Below are 22,847 nucleotides of genomic sequence, written 5' to 3'. Positions count from 1 at the left end.
GTTCCTGCCGACACGAGAGAGTTTGCTCAGCGCTACCAGGACTACGAGGACTTCTAGGCGTTTGTCTCCCAGTCGACGTCCCTGTGGCGCCCTGCTCAGCTTCGGAGAGCTTTTACCGTATTTTGTACTTCGCTTCCGCTGTATCAGACATTATTGTCATTAATGTAATAAATAACATTCGTATTCGCTTTAATATGTCTTTTTACGTGATATGTGCTATGATATACTGTTCATTTTGTTGTATATACGTGTGACTTGATCCTGGCACGTATATGATTGCTCGGTTTATGTCCTTTTATAAACCGGGTGTTACAGAGGGAGAAGTGAGCGGCGAGTAAGAGAGCCGTCGACCGTCGGAGCTGAGGAAAGCAACCGGCGGCACGGAGAGTTAACGTCGTGGCGTGCTATGCCCGTATACGGGCCTAGCAGTGGGCCCGAGCTCCTTCCATACGTAGAAAATGGCACAGATGAGAGAGACCAAAAATTGTAATGGCATCTCTCCTAATATCCGAATTGTAATGGCATTTCTTAAAACTTGAAGAATTGTAATGGCTTAGATAAAAAAAACTTTTATAAATCTATTTCTCTTTTAAGATCGTGCAAGTCGAACGGGGCTAGATACACATGGGCCAAATGGGATGGCTTGTCTAGTATTGAGTCTTAATGGATCGGTTAAAATTGATTCTGGATAAGAAATTGGGGAGCCCAGTAAATAGCTTGGAAAGCTCGCATCACGGCATCAGAATGGACGGATAGGTCTAACGAGGGGGCCCATCACCCAGACACCCCGGCGCGCTGCCTCTGCGGCCGGAGATCCCATGGCGGCCCGCGGCCCGCGGCCCTAAGTCCCGGTAACCGGTGCTCGAACTTTGGCCGCCGGCTCATCCCCGAGCACCCGCTCCTATGGTGTTTCTTCCGATCAAATGGAGCAAGCCCCCAATGCCTCACCACCAGCACCTCCGGCGTTTCCTCTCATCCGTCACCGCCAGAGCCGCGGCGGCGATCCCAGCGCGGCGCGTACCGCGGTCGTCCGGCACCTCCGCGCAAAGCGCCCGCATCCGGGAGCTCGGCCGCCTCGGCCGCTTGTGCGAGGCCAGGGAGGTGTTCGATGCCATGCCCTTCCGCGACATCATTGCCTGGAACTCCATGATATTCGCCTATTGCAACAACGGGATGCCCGACGCGGCGAGGTCGCTCGCCGACACGATCTCCGGCGGGAACCTGCGCACGGGTACCATCCTGCTGTCGGGCTACGCGCGCGCCGGCCGTGTGCGCGATGCTCGCAGAGTGTTTGATGAAATGCCCCTGCGGAACACCGTGGCGTGGAATGCCATGGTCACCTGCTATGTCCAGAACGGGGACATCGCCCTTGCGCGCAGCCTGTTCGACGCAATGCCGAGCAGGGATGTATCTTCCTGGAACACGATGCTTACTGGGTACTGCCATAGCCGACAGATGATGGATGCAAGGAAACTATTTGAACAGATGCCAGAACGCAACATGGTTTCTTGGACGGTGATGATTTCTGGGTATGTTCTGATTGAGCAGCATGGTAAGGCTTGGGACATATTTCGCATGATGCACCATGAAGGAATGTCATCAGAGCAACCAAACCTTGTCTCTGTGCTTTCAGCTATAAGTAATCTTGGTAATCTCAACATTCTAGAGAGTATCCACGCTCTTGTTCATAAGGCTGGCTTTGAGAGGGATGTGGTGATCGGCACTGCCATACTTAATGTATACACTAGAGGTGTGAGTATGCTCGACACTGCAGTAAAATTCTTTGAAGGTATGACAGAGAGGAATGAGTACACATGGTCAACCATGATTGCTGCACTATCTCAGGGTGGGAGAATAGATGATGCTGTTGCTATCTACCAAAGAGACCCTATTAAGTCTGTTCCTAGTCGAACTGCAATGCTCACAGGCCTTGCTCGGTTTGGAAGGATTTACGATGCAAGGATTTTATTTGATCAGATTCCCGAGCCTAATATTGTATCCTGGAATGCCATGATTACTGGGTACATGCAGAATGAAATGGTTGATGAGGCAGAAGAGCTTTTTAACAGGATGTCCTTTCGGAACACAATATCTTGGGCTGGCATGATTGCTGGATATGCACAAAATGGGAGGAGTGAACAAGCTTTGGTTTTGCTCCAGTCTCTCCACCGGAATGGCATGTTACCTAGCCTGTCTAGTTTGACCAGTAGCTTATTTGCTTGTTCGAATATTGAAGCTCTTGAGACAGGAAAGCAGGTGCATTCGCTTGCAGTAAAGGCCGGCTGTCAGTACAATAGCTATGTATGTAATGCGCTGATTACTATGTATGCCAAGTGCAGAAACATAGGTTTTGTGAGACAAATCTTTGATCGTATGACAGTTAGAGATACAGTGTCATATAATTCTTTAATTACTGCACTTGTGCAGAACAATATGTTGGAACAAGCAAGAGATACATTTAACAATATGCCCAGTCGAGATGTTGTTTCTTGGACTACTATAATATCTGCATACGCACAAGCTGACCAGGGGAATGAGGCAGTAGAGATGTTCAGAAGTATGCTTCAGGTGCATGAGTTACCCAATTCACCAATATTAACGATACTTCTTGGTGTTGGCGGAAATCTTGGTGCTTCCAAACTCGGACAGCAAATTCACAACATTGCTGTCAAACTTGGTATGGATTCAGGACTTATAGTGGCTAATGCTCTCATTTCGATGTATTTCAAGTGTGGTTCTACAGATTCCCTTAAGGTTTTTTATTCAATGGAGGAACAAGACATTTTTACATGGAATATTATTATTACAGGCTATGCTCAACATGGCTTTGGAAGAGAAGCCATCAGAATGTATCAACAAATGGAATCTGCAGGAGTGTTGCCAAATGAGGTCACTTTCGTGGGGCTTTTACATGCATGTAGCCATTCTGGTTTGGTAGATGAAGGGCGTCAGTTTTTCAAATCCATGAGCAGTGATTATGGACTAACTCCTCTGCTGGAGCACTATGCTTGCATGGTGGACCTTCTTGGGCGGGCTGGTGATGTGCAAGGAGCTTTACAGTTTATTTATGATATGCCTATTGAACCAGATGCAGTGATCTGGAGTGCTCTTCTTGGGGCATGCAAGATTCACAAGAACGTAGAAATTGGGAGAAGGGCAGCTGAGGAACTTTTCTCTATTGAGCCATTTAACGCTGGCAATTATGTAATGTTGTCAAATATATACTCCTCCCAGGGGATGTGGGATGAAGTTGCGAAGGTGCGAAAACTTATGAAAGAACAAGGTGTGAACAAGGAACCTGGTTGTAGCTGGATGCAGATAAAGAACAGAATGCACTCATTTGTCACTGGAGATGAGGAACATGAACAAATTCAAGAAATACATGCTACCCTCTGGGAGTTGTACACTTTGTTAAAGGCTACAGGATATGTGCCTGACACAGAATTTGTTCTCCATGACATAGATGAAGAGCAGAAGGAGAGCTCACTTCTGTACCACAGTGAAAAGCTTGCTGTTGCTTATGGCCTTCTTGTTACACCCAAGGGCATGCCCATCCAGATAATGAAGAACCTTAGAATATGTGGTGACTGTCATGCTTTCGTCAAATCTGTTTCCCATGTTACCAAGAGAGAAATTGACATTAGGGATGGGAATCGATTCCATCACTTTAGGAATGGAAATTGTTCATGTGGTGATTTTTGGTGATAAATTATTCCACCACCAACAGGTCTTCTTCACACTATCCCCTCACATTCAGGTTGCCTAATCTCTTTGCGTATGTTTTTGTTTCCCTTTTATTTCAATCTGTATATAAATGTTTCTTCACATTATCCCTTATATCAAAGAGGATTTTGCTATGTGATATCCTAAATGATCACACAAACTTGACTTATATGATGGGTTGGTACAGTAGAAAATTTGTGCTTGTCCACAGGAAATGTATGTCATGATGTTAATAGGAGGCTGGATTTGTTAGAATTTAATTTAGAATCAGGCATGCTTGTATGGAGAAATTTGGTACATAGCTGTTAGCCTTTTTTTTAGTGCATGCTCTTATGCCATTTTCACCCATTGTTTAGGATCATCTGTCCATCATTTCTTCCTGTTGATAATAACTTTACATACTCAACATGGTAATGCCCAATTATTTTGGTTGGTGTAGAAGCATACGATCTTATTCGTTCTGATGCTTTTCATCAACACTGTACGGTACTGATAGAGGAAGGGGTCAAGTTTACTGAGGAGCTATGAAGTCAGGAAGAGGAAGGGGCAGTCCAGTGAGGTATTGAGCAACAGTGGTGGAATGGACTTGAAGCCATCTGCTACCATGGCTACATCTGGAATGGAGGTGGCTGGATCAACATGGACACTGGTTGTGCAGCTGAGGGAAGGTTTTGAAGGCAGTCTCATGGCTTTGTGCCGTGCCTTATAGGCGGTGATGACCAGTAATGACAGGAGCCAGATGGCACTCGGCTGCCAATTTCATTGCAGTAAGGCTGAGCAGGTTAGTGTTATACACATGCATATCTGCCTTGTTCAATGAACAAGGTAAAGGAGAGCATTTCCTGCTGCTGCACGTGTTTTTGCTTTAAGAAAAGTTCATCTCAACTTGAGAATATTGAAGGTGCAACTTTTGTTTCCTTGACTAGGTATATGAAGCATGATGCAGATTCACATGAATCTGAATTAAAAAATTTGATTGGTAGGTTCGCTTGTCGATGTACAAAGTGCGTGGTTTATGTATTTCCTTGCTTATATTAGTTTTTTGATAGGCAATAACAGCATGAAATATGTTCTTTGAGGGTATGACTTCTGCTCGTGCTAACAAGTTTTGCCAGGCAGACTGTAGAAAGTTGCTTTTTTTGTTTTGAGATTTTTTGCATCGTTTTATTAATTTTTTTATATATTTCAATTTGATAACCAGTGTTGTGAGAATTTGAGTAGACCTAAGACATGGAAGCTCCAGCTCTCCATATGTGGATGGCATAAGAGTGCAAGTTTTTAATTAAGCAAATACTAGTTATTCATTCCATGTAATATTCTCCTAGCTTAATGGTTTTAGTTATTGCATTTGTGAATTGTTGTTATTGCTTATTTCCTTGCAGGTGCAGGCAGATTGAGGCAAACTGATGCTTCCACCTTTGATGGTGCAGTGCAGTAGTAGTCGAGCTATAGAGGTGGATATGATATTAAAATTGATAATACCTCATTGGTAAATTCAGTGGCCACCAGCCACCTTGTCATCTGCATTTTTGTTAGGTATGCCATTGTGAAATTTTCCAAGTTCAGCGTGCATTGATACAGACTTTAAAATAGTTGTATATCATAAACTTTCATATTTGCTGGAACAATTAGGTAACTTCATCTTTTTAGCATAGAGACAAATAAAATCCTAGATAAGCTTCCAGTTGCATTTACCAGGCCCGGGCCGGAGGGCGTGCCACCGGTGCGGCCGCTCAGGGCCCCCATTTTTTGGGGGGCCTCCAATTTTTTTTTTACATAGCACATCATGATCAAATTTATTAATCCAATAATTATTAACTAGCTCCTTTGTTCCTAATCGGCAGGCCCAAATATAACTAGGGGTGATAATGGATCATGACAATGGTAGTCTCTTCACAATCCAATTTGATCCTTATAGTTTTGAAGTTGAAAATTATAAAATATTAAAGTCCGGCCCTTAGATTATCTAAGCCAAATTTTAAGGCTCTTCACCTCTAAATGTAACTGACAAATGCTGGACACATGCCCCTGGCCAAAAGACCTGCTAGCTCGCGCAGTTGCTCTGGAGTCTTTGCAGCTGCCGATTCATCTTTACGTAAAAAAGGCCTGCTAGTTTGCTTACCCAGTTGCTCTGGAGTCTTGGCAGCTGCCGATTCATCTTTACGTAATCACGACTTGCGCTCACTCATTCATCTTTTGTGATATAAAGATCTCTTGAAGTCATATCTTCTGCAAATGGATCTAGAAAATATGACTCCGACAAATCGCACTTAATGATTTGGTCACGATAGCACTTGAAAGATGGAATAGATTGTTTATGTTTCATTGAATATTTTGTTTAAAGGAACATGACAAGAATAAAGTTATTTAAGTAAATATTATGCAACAAAGATTAAATAGGTACAATTCTTAACATATTTCATTCCTATATAATGTATTAAATATAACTATATTATATTTAATATTTGATTGTTCTATTTCACTAGTCTAGTAGGCCTCACTTTAGAATTTTGCACAGGGCCCCATTTTATACCGGCACGGCCCTGGCATTTACCAAAGATATTGTGGTGCTTGGTTGTATTTTTCTACAATCTTTGTGTAGCAGTAATCCGTCAGATCATGACTATTATGTTCCTTAGAGGTTGGTAACAAAGAATTGCTAGTTATCTTTTTGCATGGTGGGACTCTGCAGGAATGCTACTCAAGAAACTGTACACTTGCAGGCTGGCAGCAGCTGCTGATGGAAAATTGGAGAGGTTGGTTTTAAAGCTCATAATATTTATTTGCAGTAATTCTTCATGAACTTTTACATGGTATTTTCTTGGTCCACGAATTGCTTGAAAGTTCTTTTTAACTCTTTGCATCTTTTCCTACTGCAATTGCCTACACTAGCACACCATTCATCTAGAGGTGAGGATAACACTTCATCTACAGCAGCCATCAAATTTTGTTTGCATTATGATTAACAGAACTGAACCACATCTTGAAATTGACATGTTTTCATTTTCATGTCAAGAAGGGTCAATGTCAGTGAGAAGATCTGTTATTCTTCTGCATCATGAATGGATAAATCTATATATCCTCCTGCTACTCGAACTGAACTTTGGGTGTTAGTTGTGGTGAGTCAAAATTTGTTGGGTAAGTTCTGTTTGTTACGCGGCCTTTAGGTGTCCATTTCAGTTCGGTGTTCTGACCTGCTTGTCGAGATTAGTCTTGATCTGAATCCCGCACTGTTCTAGGCTGCCTTTGCTTGTCAAATTATAAACCGGTCACTGTTTTATATTTATTTATATATAAAAAACAGATACTGAAACATCTCACCCACAGATCCTCGCATCTTTTCAGAAGTTTCAGATCCTCGCATGTCACCCAGGTAACCTTTCGTCCTACCAAGCACCAACCACCAAGTACTGTCGAGCCGCGTCGGTACCGGGGAAAGCGAAAGCAAACCGAGAAGAAAAAAAGAAAAAGAAACGCAAAGTTGCAGCTCAACTTGGCAGCCGAACAACGGGAGCCCGCCACCTGAGCGCCACCGCACCAGCGGCAGCACGTAAAGCGAAACCGTGGTCGCGTCGTGGGGGCGAGGAACCCGGTGTGAAGAAGGAAAGCTGGCTGGGCTCCAGGCGGGCGCGGCAACGCAAGTTGCGCTACCGACCCGGCGAGGAGTCAAAGCGCGCGCCCGGTGTTTTTGCTGTAATCCGACGGCGCCTCGCTTTCGTGGCCCTCCGCCTCCTCAAGAGGATTGGCTTCCGATTTGTCCTCCGTGGTCCTGGAAGAAACCTGTGCCCGTGCCGTTGGATTGTGCAGGTGACTGTGTATGTGTATACAAACCCAAGGAGCAGAAGCAACGGAACAAGCTAGATGGCCAAATTGTAGTGAATTGACGCTTGCAGTTCTTTTCTTTGTTTTTAGCAGAGGGAGAGAGGAGTCAGTGCTCCGGTGCTTTTGCTGACGGCATGATGGTCTTATGCTGTGTGCCGCCTACTGCAAGGTGCGAACCTGCCCGGGACCAAAGGGCTTCTCTCTCCTTGTCAAAAAAAAAAGGGGCTTCTCTCTCGATAGTCGATATGCCCTCCCCTTTACTCAACCCAGGGCCAGGGGAAATGTTTCTCGTACTCTGTCTTCCCTCGCTGATGGTGACACTGGCGAATCAGTTCGACAGACGCAATGGCACGTCACAATGTTGGGAATCACCTTCGGTTTCCAGGGGGGGGGGGGGGGGGGCATGCCGAGCACGTACAAAGAAGATACTACTATATACATCACGAAAACAGCTTGGGATCTTAGCCAATTACACTTCGTACTTGGTAGTATCTACTACATACATTTGGTAATCGGAGAAACCATGCGCGGCGCGGCATGGCACGCACGCTACGCCCAAGATCTCCGACAAAAAGAAGAGGGGAACACACTCCCCGCCTACAAGATCGATGTATGGATACTTGCACCATGTTTTTGTTTATCCACAGAAGAATGATGCAATTCGAGAAAATGCTAGAATTAACAATAGTATTGCTTAATAATGAAGCTGTTCCGAATGGCGCGGCGGCGGAGATGGCGTCGGCCTTGGGCCGGGAGGGGCGCCGGCATGCATGCTCACATCACCAGCTCCGACACCCACCCCAAGTCCGGCCCGTCCTCCTCCATGACGGGGGGCAGCACCGGCGCCGACGACGCCGCGGCCTTCCTGAAGCTGAGCTCCCGCATTGCGAGCATGAGCTCCTCCACCTCGGCGTCCGCGTCGGACGGCTCGTCGATGGCGTCGAGCCACCTCATCCGCCCCTCGACGGGCGACACCGGCGGCGACTCCCAGAGCGACGCCAGCGTCGACTTGGGCGAGAGCGAGAGCGAGTCGTCCTTGGGCGCGGCGCGGAGCTCGGCCGCGGCGTGCGCGAAGAAGCAGACGCGGCGCCTGCAGGCGGCGCCCGCGCGGCAGGGGCGGGTGCGGTACCGGGACGGGTGGAGCCACAGCTCGAAGGTGCCGTGCGCGAAGGGGCAGGCGCTCCCGCGCGGGCACGCGGCGCCCGGGCGGCGCCGGAAGTCCGGGCAGGGCTCCCCCGCGTAGGCGACGCGGCGCGGGTCCCGGCGGCGCGCGGCCTCGCCCGGGTGCGCGTAGGGGCACGCCGTCCAGTCGTGGCTCCGCGCGCGCGCGCACCGCCGCACCTTGAACTCGTACATCATGAACTCGTCGTCCGCCTCCGCCTCCGCCTCCGCCTCGGCCTCGGCGGCGTCCCCGTCCCCGCCGCGGCCGGCGGAGAGGTACTCCCCCAGCGCGGCGAGGAGCTGCGGCGGGATGATCTCCAGCGCCGCCGGGTCGAGCACGAGGTCCTCGTAGCTGTGGCTGTGCTCACGGCTCACCATCACTGCCTGCCGATCGCGCTCTTTCAGCCAACTCTTTATTTCCTGCTGCCGGACTGGAGAGAGAGAGAGAGAGAGAGAGAGAGAGAGAGAGAGAGAGAGAGAGAGAGAGAGAGAGAGCCGCCGCGGCTGCGCCTTGAGGTAACAGGCGTGGTTCGGGTGATGCGGGGTTTTATAGGTCGCGTCGCGCGCGAGCGGAGGCGGGCGGTGTCTCCACGCGCGGCCGCCGCGCCGCTGGGTTGCTGGGGGAGCCCGGGACGGACAGCATGGCACGGGGCATGGGCGGTATTGCGGGCTCCGTTGGCTGCCGAGCTATCGGGGCCTGCGTGGCCGCGCGGGGCGGGGCGGGGGTACGTGGGCGCGCTCGGCGGCTACGTGGAGCGCCGCGGAGGCCGCCGCTGCATGTTGCCCGACACGTCGCGGCCCCGCCTGGTCTCGTACGGAAGTTTGTTTTCTCAGCCCGGCGCCGGACGTGGGCGCGCGCCTGCCCCACCCCCCCCCCCCCTCTCTCTCTCGGTTTCTTTAAAGCTTTTGCGGCCGACTCGCGGGGGGTTCGCCACGCCAATTCTGGGTGAGAGCCGCGACTGGTAGGGCGGAGGTCGAGCTGCAACTGCATGCGCTGTACGCCGCTGCGTGGTCGGGTCCGCAGCTGCGCGGCACCGGACACGCACACGTACACCGCTGCATGCATCACGCGGCCACTGTGCACTGTCGGTCGGCTCGGCCCCGAGGGAGGAGGCACTCGGTCACTTGGACATGTCATCTCTTTGGTTTCTTCATCAGAAGAGCACGGCATGCGCTTCCGTGCGCCTTGAATGCTGCTGGTGGCTGGCTGGGTCATGACTCGTGAACCATGAGTTTCCTCGCCGAGGCGTTCGCGTCAGCTGACTCGGGAGTTTACGAGCCTTCCATGCGGACATTTTCCGCCCGCGGCCCGATCCTTTCCCCATCGCTGGGATTGCGTGCGTAGAGTGGCTGGGAGAGCCTGTCGCGTCCGCTGCCAGCCCGACTGCAGCGAACGAACGCCGGTGACCGGCCGAGCTCATCCGTTTGAGGCAGCAGTTTCTCCGGCCACTCTCCAGTGGTTTGCTCACTTGCTGCTCTCTCTTGCTCAGCGGCGCGTCCTTGATGAGATGATGAGGCTGGCCCGGCCGGGCCGGACGGGCCCTGCCGCGTCCGCGCCGGACGCTCGATTTCAGCAGGCGCCGCCGGCTCATTCGACCGGCAGACTGGAGCGAAACAGCGGCGGCGCGACGGCTGCGTCCGCCGATGACGATCGGATAAGCCCCTACCGCCTGCCAAATGGCCAGAACGCGCGCCCGGGCCGGGGTGGGATGCTGGATAGGCTCGCCGCGCGCGGAGATTTCACGTGCGGGGGAGTAAGGACGCACGCACGGGCGGGGCACACGGCACGCGTGTTCCGCTTGCCGGGATCAGGCAAGGCCGCGGCCGCCGCATTAGCTCACGCGCTTGCCGTGGCCTCCGCGATCTGTCAGTGCTCGCGCGTACTCCTCGAATATGCGAATGGAAAAGCACTACCGGAGTCGTCTAGTTTGCCGTGTGCCAAAAGCACAATGTAAAGGTCGAAAAACTCACGGCAAAGACTTTGCCGTGTGTAACACACGGCGCACACGATATACAACTGCCGGCAAAGAGGTCCTTTGCCGTGTGCATTTTCTGACACTCGGCAAAAAAATAATAACAAATAAAAAAAGAAATCCAGCCCTGCCGTCCAGGCCAGGCCACGCCGGCCGTCCGTCCGAGCTAGCCCCGCTGCCGCCTCTCGCCAGGCCGTCGCTGCTCGTCCGGCCGCCGCCGCTTATCCATGCCTTCACGACGAACCTGATTGGACCTGCGAGAGCAATCATCACTTGCATGGAGGCATGGATTGATGATTCATGGGTGTCAGGGTGATGTGTGTTGTGTGGCATGGCAGCAGTAGTCGAGGCCGTAGACGAGCTCGTAGACGAGGCCGCTGAAGACGGAGCAGCAGTCGCCGCTGAAGACGGAGCAGACGAGGCCGCTGACGACGGAGCAGTAGTCGCCACTCGAAACGCCGCGCCCTGCTCACGTTGCTTGCTCCGCCTCACGTCAGGCCGTCGTCGCCACCGCGGTGTACCCTTTAAGCACACGAACAGAAAAATTAAACGAACGAAGACAAGCAAACACCAAACATTCGAACGAAAAATACTCTCTCAATACTCCACCGATTCAAACGAGATTTGAGCCATAGATGAAAGGTCACAAGGTCTAATAGATCCATGAAAAAGATCGCAAAACAATCAAGAAACCACTGTGAATCGAATGAAAATTCGAGCGTCTCTTCCATGAACGCGATTTGGGGAAAACTCAAAATTCGAGCAGATTCAGGAGAGATTCGAGGGGGGATTGAATCAAAGATACACACAAGAATCCTAGCAACAAAAGCCCTCAAACAATTTCATGAATCCACATTGAAATCGTGACGAACAAATATTCACCCGAAAATCACGATGCGCCGCCGGCGCCGCTCGCGCTCGGGCCGGGATGCGCCGTTGTCGCCCCTCCCGCCTGCGCAGGGATGCGCCGCCGTCGGCGGCCCCGTCCTCGCCTGAAACAGTTCTTTTTTAACTCTATGAAACTTCTTCGGAGATTCTTCGTTCTGTAAGCAGTGTATGTGATAACTTGTGCGAAACATTCTCATTTTTTTTCACAACCTCCACATATGATATCTTGATGTCACGACAAATTTCATGATTTTCAGACTTTGTTTGGTTATTATATAATTTAACTATAATTCGGCGACACATTGGTGCTCATGTTTCGTGTTAGAGATGTTGAAAATTCCCTTTCATTTTATGTACACGGCCTCAAAATGGACTCAACAACAAGAATATCATTTTTCCTTTTATGAAATTCTAGTATCCGAAGCACTTGCAATGCAAATTGGATTTATTCTAAAATATTCATGTAAGGGAAATATATTAACGAAATATAGCAAAAAGACCTACAAATGTATGATATTGTAACACAGGGTACCAAATATAGTATGAGGAGAGAAGAAAAAGTTTAGGAGGCAAAGGAGAAAAAAATATCAGATTTGTCGTGTGCCATATAAAGACACTAGGCAAAATTGATCTTTGTCGTGTGCCAACAGCTAGGCTCACGACAAAATTTATCTTTGCCGTGTGCCAACAGCTAGGCACTCGGCAATAACTCAATTTGCCGTGTGTTTTTTGGTCGCACTCGGCAAAAATTTAATTTACCGTGTGCTTAATTTTTGCCGTCAGTTTTTGTGGCCAGCACTCGGTATATATTGGGTTTGCCGTGTGCCCATGATGTTGCTCAGGGTAAAGAGCTAGGCACACGGCAAAGTGAAAGTTTCCCGTAGTGAAGAAAAAAAAATGCAGTGCTCGCCCTGCAGTTACATATACTCACGTGCACTAGTTGAAAGTAATGCTGATGTCGGTGTAGTGTTGAGATGATTCAGAAATGTGAGACGGGTCAGAGCCTTGTAAGACAGAGCTGTGAAACATTTAGGGGAAAAATATCCATTTTAGGGTTCATGAAGCCAAAAAATGAAAAGTGCAAGTTATGGAGCGTGTTTGGAGAACTAACTCTTGACTATTTGAGCTAGATCTATTTAGCTCAAGCAAATAGCCCTTCAATGAAATAACCCTTTATATGTTTGGATCCAAGAGCTATTTGATCTTTAAAGCATCTTTTTCTAATCAATGGAGCCCAATTACCTCTCTTGCTGCCGTGGATCTCATCCAAAATAGTTCAAATAATCACCCATTGGATGTGATAATTTTTAGGGTAGACTATTTGTAAATAGTCAAGAACTAGTCCTCATATTTGCGAATTTTAAGCTATTTTGAACTAAAAAGAATGGGCTAGAAATAACCCCTAGAATTCAAACATAGCCATGGATCATTCGGTTTAAGAGTGCAAAAAGTTAACTTAGATTCCACCAGCAAGATACTACAGGTCCATGACTTTATGTGTTGATGGACCGTGCATATTCCAAAAAAAAAAGAATACAGCTACAGAAGAAATATGGGCCGCTACAAACTGACTAATGGGCTGGGCATACAACAACCATTCAGCCCAATCATGCATCTAATTCAACGGCCCAGTACCCACCGAACCACATTCCACACAGTCGTAGCAAGCGAGCCCAACCCGTGACGCTGGCGGCCGTGGTGACAGGCGGTGGGACGCGACGACGGTGGCGGGGGCCCCACGGTGGCGGTGGGCCGCGGGGAATTGAGATTGGGGGCGGGGCTCGTCGCGGATCCACGAGGCGAGGGACGATTCCGAACCTCGCGATTCAGTCTCCGCCGGCAGCGATGCCGGTGAGGCGGCGGCAGCCGCGGCGACAGGAGACGGGTGCGGCGGAGAGGTACGGGGAGATGGGGATCGCGGCGGCGCTGTCGCGGCCCTGGGACTATCCCACGGCCTGCGGCGAGCTGGCCGCGCTCCTGCGACTCGGATACGCGGACCTTCCCAAGGCAGCCCAGGCGCTCGTTGCCTCCGACGTGCTGCTCGCGTTTCGCCTCCTTCCCGAGTAAGCATCTCCCCTCCAATCATGCATCGACGATGTGCGGATTGCCATATTTTGTCGGATTACTGCCCGCTGGTGATTGTTTGCCGCTTGGAGCATAGCTACCAGCCCCGTAGATATGTGTTGATGATTATGGATCTGCCCAATTGTGTTCCTTTTCATGCTAGCTTGTCCGAGGTCCTTATAGCTACTCCCTCCGTCTCAAAATAAATGCAATTCTATGGTTCAAAATTTGTCCCACAAAGAATGCAGAATACACATTGTATCTTTTGTGGCAGTTAGAACAATAGAGGTTGTGTGCACGCAGATCTATATCTGCTCGTCATGCTGCACCAACCTTACAATAGATCTCTATTCTCTCATCAATGTTGTGCATGGTTTCACCATAACTGTACTTCGGTTCTTCACTTGGTAGCTCCTAGCACAGGTCGTTTGTGACTTGTATGCTTATGTTCAAGTAGCTGCCAGTAAAGGATGTAATATGTAACTTTGACAGGCATAGTTTTGGCTGGGATGGTTAATGGACCAGCAATGGTATGAACTATGAAGGAAAACAATTTAAACAAAGCCAATGTGGATGGCCAATGTGTCCATGTAGAGAAACATTGGATGTCATCGTAGAAGGCTTAATGAAGTATAATAGGATGAACTTAGCATTTCAGTTAATGCGTTTTACAAAAGGAAAAATTGCCTTCATACCATTATGTTACAGGTCTTTCCAATGATATTGTAAAAAATACCATCCAAATACTGTACTAAAAAAACCGTTTCATGCTTGTGCACAAGTTCTCTAGGTCATGACTCATGATTTAATAGTGTCCTCTCCCTTGTTTTAATCTGTATTGTTTCTGTCAGTGGCTCAGTGCTGTGCATTGCTTTTCATTCCTCTGATGTTTATATATTATGGCATGTACTTACGCTGATTTTTAGCTCCATTTTTCACTGGAAAATTTGGAGCTGCCTGTGCTTCCAAAGTCACACGTGTGTAATTTCCAATATGTTGTTAGATGGTTATGTACACTACATAAACAGGCTAATTTTATGCTTCATTAAGCTACAAAATGCATAGAACTTAGTGTTTTGTCTTATGTTAAACTACATTATTTGCTCCAATGCCCATTTATTCTTACTAGTATGTATATTTTTCACTCAACCACATTTCTCAATGGGATTGCTACAGAATACTCTGTATTAACTGGTTCTTTTCCCATAGTGCGCAGACAGGATATGCATTAAGTGCAGCTAATGCTCTTCTCCAGGTGGTAGAAGTTGCCCTACCGAAGCAAAAAAAAGCACAGGCTGTTTCAGAGTTCAAGCACTCTGTTATTGCATATAAAAGGCGTGCAAGAGTTCAACAAAATTCAGGTATGTAATAGGTTCATTTTCCATGGTGCAACTGCATTAATGAACCCCTATTTGGTGTGAACTTAATATTTTGGCCCCATTTAGTTGTTGGACATATTTGATGAGTAGGAACCTACTGTACCTGCTGTGTATTTTCTTCTCTGCTGCAGTACCATAGATGCCATACTCACATGCCATGTTTTTAATTTATTATCCCATGCTCTGACTTCAGAGTTTATTGTTCCGTGTTCTGTGAACTCACTGGAACTGACTTTGCAAAACTAAATAGTTTAGCTTAAGTAAAAGCTTATAAATGGTCTTTGCATATCTTCACCCTTCAGTCGTCCAAATGTCCTTTATTCATTTGTGACCAAAAGGATCAGAGCTTGACCATTTCTAAGTAACTAGTTGACTTAAAATGCAGCCTCCTTGAAGATTTAGGAGGATTAACTTTCAAGTCAGTACTCAGTACTTCCTGCTAAAAGTCATTGTGACGTGTTATTTACTTGTTTTTAATCCCTTTGACAGGTTTACCACACATACCACAGGATGTACTTGTTCATATCTTCAGTTTTCTTGACATGCGTTCTTTGGTGGCAGCGGGTCTTGTCTGCTGGTATTTTTTTCTTGTCTAGTCTGCGACTTCTTTCAAAACATACTAGTTCCTTGTTATCACATTTTTGTCTGTCCTAGAAGGTCTTGGAATTCGGCTGCAAATGACGACGACCTGTGGAAGATGAATTACTCCCTTTTCTTTGGTCTCTGCCATTTGAGTTGCAACAGCATTCCTGTATCTGGTGTACAGAAAAGTTGTGAGCTTGTTCAAAGTAGCATCATCTCGGAGTCCATTGATCCAAATTTTAGGTGGAAAGAGTCCTTCCACAGTAAATATGCAGGTAGCAGTGGTATTCCTCTTTTTGCATACTATTCAATACAACCAGACTGCACAATTCCATGGTTATCCTCTAAAACTGGAGTGGATTGCATATTATTGCAGAATGTGCATCATGGAAATTTGCATCAAATAGAGCACTATGTGGGCATTGCAGATCAGTTATTTGGCTGAGCAACCTGACATGTGCTGCTCCACACCATTGCCGTAGGAAACGAAGAGATGGAGTAAAATTACGACCTCTGTTACCTGATACAGTAAGTTGTCTAACTACTATGTGGTTTTGGACCTAGCAGGCTAGCACACTGCACATACATCACAGCTTTGTGTAATTCCAACACTGATAGCTGTAGTCTGTTTGAATCAGCCGTACAATTTTATCCTCGTAACATCATAACTTGTTTGCCGTTTCACTGGGGTTGTATTCAGATACACCGAACCTTACTTGACCCTGTCCTGGACCAGGTTGCTAAATACATATTGCACAATGATGACCTAGCAGCTTCATCATCCGAAAGTGATGACACAGATGATTCTGACTACGAGAATGGGCACCCAAGATTTTGGACGTTTTAAGACAATGAAATTTGGACTGTGGCAGTTATTTCTTTCGTTTCTGTTATAGTAATTGCAAGCTTTCACAAAATCACAATCCTATAATCCTATAAGATGACCCGTAAGTAGGATGTAGATGGCATGGATATTTTCCTACTGTATTCGAATTCGAATTCGATCTGGTTTGGAAAGGTTATTATCCGTCCATATCTAATTTGGATATTCAGTATCAGTATCCGTAATCGATCCGTATTTAGATACTAAAAGTTATATTTTTATGATATCGATATTCATTGCAATCTTATCTGGCAAAAATTAACACTATCTGTATTCGACTCTGTATTCGAACAAAGTCCTGATTTAGATGCAAAATTCAAAATTCCAAAACTATCACATCGAATGTGTGCGGCACATGTATGGAGTATTAAATCTAGATAAAATAAAAAATTAATTGCATAGTTTTCTTGTAAATTACGAGACGAATTTAATAAGCCTAATTAGACCATGATTAGATACTAATTGCTATAATAAATATGTGCTAATGATGGATTAATTACTAATTAGACCATGATTAGATACTAATTGCTATAATAAATATGTGCTAATGATGGATTAATTAGTTTTAATAAATTCGCTAGTGGTTTACAGACGAGTTATGTAATTAGTTTTATGATTAGTCTATGTTTAATACTTTAAATGTGAAAAAATTCTCTTTTAAAAGCTTTACACGGTGCATCTAAACAAAAGTCAAAATATGAAAACAAATATAATCCAGTAATATTTGTCCATATTCAATCCCGTAAATGAAAATTACACATTGTAAAGTTACATTTTCTGTGGTGATTTTCCCCGAAAAAAAAGGGAAATCAAATTCACGAGTACCTGTGAATAATCACAATTAATCTATTTGACTGGCTGCAGCTGCTATCTGAGGCTAATTTGATGGGAGAAGCATGGCTTCACACTGCACGCATTTCAACTGGATTGGATACTCCGGTCAGTAAATATCATACTGTTTTCAGCATAAATGCACAATGACTGCAATTGAGTCAAACCAAAGCTACCAAAAAGGCATAAATGGAAGCTCGAGGAAGACTTATACAACCAGAACCATTTCATTATAACCCTAAGTCTGGCCATGTAAGATACTTAAGGAACCAGCCACCTGGAGCAGAAGGGACGTTAAAACATGAAGTTCCAGATTCGAACAATTTAACACATCTTAACTACTGACCACACCAGAACACGTGCGTTCATCTATGTATTTACCATTACATGGAGACATGGAACAACAACCATACTTCAAAACCGACATGTAGTGATTGACAGATTGATAAATCAGTGCACAGACCATCCTCTGATTCTACTCTTCTAATGCAGCTTCTTGCCTTTTGACGGACCCTTTGGAATCTTTGATAGGCATTTCTCGTCGAAGATGGCGTAGTACTTTTTTAGCTCGACCATGGCCTTCTCTCCAAAAGCATCAACCTTATCCTCATACTTCTCATACAGGACTGGCACAGTGTACAATACCATAAAGACTGCATACAAGAAAGAGGGTGAACATTGCTGAAATGTGTACTCATCGGGAGAACTGTAAACAAAAAACAACAATCACCTATGTAGAACAAGGTGAGGAAATTGCAGCAGCTCCCAAGGACAGAAAGGATCCACAGTCCTGCAATCACCTGCCAATAAAATGAAGCACATTATTATATGCATTAAGCAGGAATTTCCCTTAACCAACAAAAGCCTAAACAGAACAAATTCCAGCCAGTCAACATACAATCAGAAACTTTTTCAAGTCATGGCCTTGACCGATCTCCCTCAAGGTAGCAAAGCCCCTGTTGATCTCGTATCTCAGTGAATGCGCAACATTCACTGCCAGGTCCTCTGGGATCTTCACCTCAGGGATGTTAGGAGGAGATCTAAACAGCCATTGCAAAGATGTCATATTCCAAGCACTATGCTAATCAACTACAGGTCAACAGGTGATATATGCTCTTAAAGTATGATGTCCATATGAAAATAATAAGGCACGTATCCCCACAGAACAATGGTGCAGATGCTAGTTCAACATGTAAGCTGTGCTAACCTGTCATTAATAGCATAAATATGATATTAAGGTGAAGAACAGAAGAAGTTTAGGGGTCCCACTAACTCACTTGTTGATGAAAGTGGTGGCATTCGACCAGAGGAACAGGATGGCCAGGGTGAGGATGAGGCAGTGGCACAGCAGGGTGAGCAGGTGATAGTCCATGACCTCAAACAGCAGCCAGATGGCAGTTGCGCCGGCAAGCACACCACCAGAAATCCTCTTGTTCCTCCATAGAAACAGATCGGCAGCTGCAAGCATGATCCCAAGCACATCAGAACAAAGCCCCAAATAAACAATTGGTAGCAATGCTCGCCAGCAAACAAGTATCTCAGGGTTTAAGCGTGACGCGTGCTGCTGATGCAAGCTTTACAGGATCACTTCGATTCAGGTCTAGAAGCAAATCCTATAAGTAGTGATCTGATCACATCGCGGAGACAATGCCGCATAAACTTGACCCGAACAACAGCGGATCGGGAGTCCAGACGTTTTCCACACGCTAAAGATCCCTCATAAAAAAATCTTCTCGGCGCAGAAGAACTAATGCGGCCACAGATCAACAGTTCATCAGCTCTTTCCACAAGTGAAGCAAACCCCCAACGCGGTTGGATCTACATAAACCAGACAGGTAAAACCCCCACTAGCGGAGATCGGGGAGGTCCGGGCTTACGCTTGCCGCCGCCGAGGACGGAGTGGACGGGCTTCTCGCGGCCGAAGAGGCGGTAGATCTTGGCCTTCACTGCGGCCGTCGCCGACGAGCGGTCGTCGTCCGAGTCCGACGATGATGAGGAGGAGCCGCCCCCGCGGCCGTGGAGCTTGTCCGAGATCTTCTCCAGCACCGACTCCTCCTTGTGCTGCTCCGCCATGGCCACCGCTCGCTGACGCTCGCTCGCTCGCACCCTCCCCTTCCCTTCGCTCTCCGGACGCGTACGAGCAACACCAGCAACAAGCTCCTGCCTGCCTGCTTTTCGCCTCTCTCCCCACCGCCGTGCTCGGGCGGCGTCCTTTATGCGCGGCGCGGCGCGGCGCGGCGCGATCTCGGCCGTCGGCTCCGTCGCGCCGGGCCGTGTGATTCGTCCTGCGTTAATCTAGCGTCATTTATTCGCGCGGTTACGTGCCAACGTAACGCCGCGAGCCAACTCCGTCGCCGTGCCGCTTGCCCGCTCGCGTCTCCACGGCGACGGAGTTGGCTCGCGGCCCACCTGTAAGCCAGCGTAGGGTGGATGAATCGGTGGACCCCGGGGGTAGCGCCCTCTCCACGCCGTCACGCCCCCCATGTCCTGGGTGGGCCCCGCGGAGGTGGAGATCGCGAGGGCGACACGGCGACGTGATGACACGTGGCGTGGCAGGAGTTTCGCCGGCATCCGGGCGTAGCGGAGGGGTCGGGGCGTGGGCCAAGGAGAAGGGTACTCGTAGTACATCGCACGCAGAAGCTTCTAGGCGTGGGCTTCTTGGCCTGTTCTTGCGGGCCAAGTCCAATCTAAGTTAGCTTTTGTAGTCAAGCAAATGGATTCTTTTGGCCCTTGTTTCTTATTATCAAAGGTATTTTTGGTGTCTTTTAGGCTAAGGAAACGAGAACTTCCTTCTGTTGACTTCGGAACAAGAGGGGGAAAAAGTTGGTCGCACAACTTTTTTGAACAATTAAGCAACCTGAGTAGGAAAGCACTCGGCAGAAGCACAAAGGTCAAATCGAGTGCAAAAGCCTACCATGTTGTCAAGAAAAGGCTACGTCAATCTCAATATGGGTACTTGGCAGCTCTACGTTCGGATCGTGTAGCCTGGTTTGAACTGATATGTAGGGTCTGATTGGTTCCCTTCTCACCGGAGCCTGGCCAGCCTCCAGGAGCCAGGCCGGCCGAAGCCAGTCCTCACGCATGCATAGTATAAGTGCTTGGTTGATTGATTCACTCTAGCCAGGCTTAATTGGTTACATGTACGTACCAGTGCTGAGCCACTTTTTTCACATGCCAGAGCACTCCTTGTATCGCTCTGCGCTCCGACGAGCCAGGCTCAGCGGAAACGGTCATTTTCCACCTTTCGATTATGCCGCGCACGCGCACTCGATAAGCGTCGCGTTCCACAGTTAACACAATCCATGTAAAGTTTAAATAAGTAAGAGGAAAAGTTTTTCATTTGAACAACAAGGTCGTAGTAGTATAGTGGTGAGTATTCCCGCCTGTCACGCGGGCGGGCGACCCGGGTTCGATCCCCAGCAACGGCGATTTTTGTCTTCGGCTTTTTAGTTCTTTCTCTTCCCTGTGGCCAATCGTTGGCTATTGCAGTTTGACCAGATCACCGGACTCCAAAGTACCGAGTACACGTGTTGTGCACCGCTGCAAGTGAACTTGCTCTTGCATGTGCTTCCGGTTTACTTTATTTATTCAGTGGTGAAAGATTTTCCGGTTTGGTTTACTTATTCAATGGTGAAAGATGAGGTCGTGGAAGAACTAGGAGCGGAGATGTTCCAATCATCCAATCCTATTACAATGTTCCCCCTTTTGTTGTGTGTACTTTATTTTAAAATATAGGTTGTTTTATTTTTTTAGATTCGTAAATTTTGTTATGCACATAAACATATAATATATCTATGTGCATAATAAATACTATATTTTAAATTTAAAATGGTTAAAATGATCTATAATTTGGAACGAACGTAGTTGCTATGTTCAAAGGATTGAGGAGTTTATTTCAGTCCTACATCTTAAATGTCAATTCTATCACCACGGCTAGCACAAAAAATGAATGAGTGTAATATTTTCCTTGCTCCCACGTCGTATACTCACGTGAGAACCATGCATCAACATTAAAATATTGTATTCTCCGCTCACATTCATGTCACTCGAATCTCTCTCGATTTGTGTGTTGCGCACCATCGGATGGCCGAATACCACACTAACATAACCTCCAACCTTCTCCTCCTCCTCCAATCCCCTACTCCTACACCAACATTAAAACCCATCATTCGCATCCCCATCATTCATATATCTCTCTCGATTCGTCCCCGCTTGCCTTTGGAAGATTTGCCCGTTGTCCACACGTATCAACATCTCCAGGTGGACAAATATCATACTCACTCTGTTCGGCTGGGCTAAAAACCAGCCGATTGGCTTCTTCAGGCTGGGTTAATCAGCTGCAGCCGTTCGGCTGGTGGGCTGTAGCCGTTCTAGTCTACAGCAGCCATGTAGCTGTTGCCATGTAGCTGCTATAGTGGCAAGCTGGAACCAGGCAGCCGGGCCGTTGCACGACTGCTGCTGGCTGGACTGGCTCCAGCCCAGAGCAGCCTAATGAAGGCCAGCTGAATACTGTCACTGATGAGGATTCCTTTTCCTCCATCTCCTTCTCCTCTTCCTCTATCTCTATATCAAGATTGGAATCAAAGGGATTGTGGGGAAGGAACAAGAGGGTTGTGGCAGAACCGCCTAAATTATCCCGGCTCAAGTGCGTAAACCATCACCATAAAGGCAACATTAGCTTAAACGCACTTCAAACGGAACAATTTTTGGTCTGTCGGGTAACGTCCCGATACAACCACCGATTCTCGGATCGAACAAGCATACCCCGCACGAAGGCGAGTTCAGAGATATTACAACCACAATTTTACAACTCAGGCATAATAACGATTACAAACCAGTTAAAAACATTATTACAAAGCCAACTTAAATAAAACAGTTATACAAGTTATGATTATAAGTTCAGAGTCTAAACAGCGGAAAAAGAAACACGATGACTACAACACGTCGCAAAAGTATACCAAGCTAGCACAAGCATGGTATCACTCGTCATAGTCATTGCCGGCCGAAGACGTATCCCATTCTACGGACCAGCCAGGAGGCAATGAGCAAGGATATGTTAAGCTAGCGATCTGATCCTCAAAACTCATACCTGAAAAAGAGTTTCAATAGCAAGGCTGAGTATTCTAATACTCAGCAAGACTTAACCGACAACGGGTATAAGTAGCCCACTTTAACTAGACTATGCAAGGCTTTGTGAGGCTCTGGTTTTCCATTTTGCTGAAAAGCAATAAAGAGTATGTCCTTACTTTCAAGTTTTAGCCTCAAGATTCTAGTTGATTAACCATTCTATGTAAGCATCTACTATCCAATCATGGTGGAACTTATAAGCAATCATCGAGATTAATAAGATTATTGTTGCTCTTATTACTCTGTGTGGCAAAGAGATCAAGCAGTCTCATTTCATCGTGAGAGGCGGACGATTCTGAATCAAAATTCAACCTTGCAAGGGTAACCTAGCACACACGTCTGGAATACCGTCGGGTCATTCCCAAACAACTGTTAACCTTTCTTTCCGGCTTGTGGATAGTGCCACTCTCCCCG

At 47.2% G+C, this 22,847-nt stretch overlaps 4 protein-coding genes across 25 annotated transcripts; 2 read left to right on the top strand and 2 right to left on the bottom strand.

The window, feature by feature from the left end:
- The first annotated feature begins 783 nt into the window (after nucleotides 1-783).
- Nucleotides 784-7,675, top strand: LOC120664861 (pentatricopeptide repeat-containing protein At5g66520-like). 20 transcript variants are annotated; one of them, XM_039944235.1, is made up of 7 exons: nucleotides 784-2,677; nucleotides 2,810-3,757; nucleotides 4,163-4,504; nucleotides 5,106-5,259; nucleotides 6,416-6,479; nucleotides 6,743-6,861; nucleotides 7,069-7,660. In XM_039944235.1, the coding sequence occupies exons 1-2, from the start codon at nucleotides 904-906 to the stop codon at nucleotides 3,703-3,705; spliced, it is 2,670 nt and encodes an 889-aa protein (XP_039800169.1). In that variant the 5' UTR covers nucleotides 784-903; the 3' UTR covers nucleotides 3,706-3,757; nucleotides 4,163-4,504; nucleotides 5,106-5,259; nucleotides 6,416-6,479; nucleotides 6,743-6,861; nucleotides 7,069-7,660. The 20 variants fall into 20 exon arrangements, with proteins under 20 accessions (XP_039800169.1, XP_039800167.1, XP_039800157.1 ...); XM_039944228.1 differs by adding an exon at nucleotides 6,242-6,364 and having other exon boundaries at nucleotides 786-3,757; nucleotides 6,447-6,479; XM_039944230.1 differs by adding an exon at nucleotides 6,242-6,364 and having other exon boundaries at nucleotides 786-3,757; nucleotides 6,447-6,479; nucleotides 6,740-6,861.
- Nucleotides 7,676-7,960: 285 nt separating this feature from the next.
- On the bottom strand, nucleotides 7,961-9,190 carry LOC120664863 (zinc finger CCCH domain-containing protein 37-like). Its single transcript, XM_039944237.1, has one exon. The coding sequence runs from the start codon at nucleotides 9,082-9,084 to the stop codon at nucleotides 8,320-8,322; it is 765 nt and encodes a 254-aa protein (XP_039800171.1). The 5' UTR covers nucleotides 9,085-9,190; the 3' UTR covers nucleotides 7,961-8,319.
- Nucleotides 9,191-13,277: 4,087 nt separating this feature from the next.
- LOC120664860 (F-box protein At5g52880-like) lies at nucleotides 13,278-16,684 on the top strand. 3 transcript variants are annotated; one of them, XM_039944215.1, is made up of 6 exons: nucleotides 13,278-13,630; nucleotides 14,841-14,992; nucleotides 15,500-15,587; nucleotides 15,668-15,867; nucleotides 15,969-16,120; nucleotides 16,329-16,684. In XM_039944215.1, the coding sequence occupies exons 1-6, from the start codon at nucleotides 13,413-13,415 to the stop codon at nucleotides 16,437-16,439; spliced, it is 921 nt and encodes a 306-aa protein (XP_039800149.1). In that variant the 5' UTR covers nucleotides 13,278-13,412; the 3' UTR covers nucleotides 16,440-16,684. The 3 variants fall into 3 exon arrangements, with proteins under 3 accessions (XP_039800149.1, XP_039800147.1, XP_039800148.1); XM_039944213.1 differs by having other exon boundaries at nucleotides 13,307-13,630; nucleotides 15,668-15,876; XM_039944214.1 differs by having other exon boundaries at nucleotides 13,308-13,630; nucleotides 15,668-15,870.
- A 785-nt stretch (nucleotides 16,685-17,469) lies between these two features.
- LOC120664859 (reticulon-like protein B1) lies at nucleotides 17,470-19,515 on the bottom strand. Its single transcript, XM_039944211.1, has 5 exons — nucleotides 19,184-19,515; nucleotides 18,584-18,764; nucleotides 18,205-18,346; nucleotides 18,037-18,106; nucleotides 17,470-17,959 (listed from the first exon to the last, which is right to left on the bottom strand). Exons 1-5 carry the CDS (start codon nucleotides 19,377-19,379, stop codon nucleotides 17,790-17,792), a joined length of 759 nt encoding a protein of 252 aa, XP_039800145.1. The 5' UTR covers nucleotides 19,380-19,515; the 3' UTR covers nucleotides 17,470-17,789.
- Nucleotides 19,516-22,847: the final 3,332 nt, after the last annotated feature.

Source organism: Panicum virgatum, chromosome 3N, assembly GCF_016808335.1.
Source record: "Panicum virgatum strain AP13 chromosome 3N, P.virgatum_v5, whole genome shotgun sequence".
Classification (NCBI taxonomy): Eukaryota; Viridiplantae; Streptophyta; class Magnoliopsida; order Poales; family Poaceae; genus Panicum; species Panicum virgatum.
Note: the sequence above shows the minus strand (reverse complement) of the source record. Positions and strands in the feature narration are given on the sequence as shown.

Excerpts from the sequence above, each read along its gene's own strand:
- LOC120664859 (XM_039944211.1), bottom strand. The coding sequence starts at position 19,379 with ATGGCGGAGCAGCACAAGGAGGAGTCGGTGCTGGAGAAGATCTCGGAC. Across the intron at positions 18,347-18,583 it reads GCCACCACTTTCATCAACAA|ATCTCCTCCTAACATCCCTG; the intron begins GTGAGTTAGTGG and ends ATGGCTGTTTAG. Across the intron at positions 17,960-18,036 it reads CCTCACCTTGTTCTACATAG|TCTTTATGGTATTGTACACT; the intron begins GTGATTGTTGTT and ends TCTTGTATGCAG.
- LOC120664861 (XM_039944233.1), top strand. The coding sequence starts at position 904 with ATGGTGTTTCTTCCGATCAAATGGAGCAAGCCCCCAATGCCTCACCAC.
- LOC120664860 (XM_039944213.1), top strand. The coding sequence starts at position 13,413 with ATGCCGGTGAGGCGGCGGCAGCCGCGGCGACAGGAGACGGGTGCGGCG. Across the intron at positions 14,993-15,499 it reads AAGAGTTCAACAAAATTCAG|GTTTACCACACATACCACAG; the intron begins GTATGTAATAGG and ends TCCCTTTGACAG. Across the intron at positions 16,121-16,328 it reads GACCTCTGTTACCTGATACA|GTTGCTAAATACATATTGCA; the intron begins GTAAGTTGTCTA and ends GTCCTGGACCAG.
- LOC120664863 (XM_039944237.1), bottom strand. The coding sequence starts at position 9,084 with ATGGTGAGCCGTGAGCACAGCCACAGCTACGAGGACCTCGTGCTCGAC.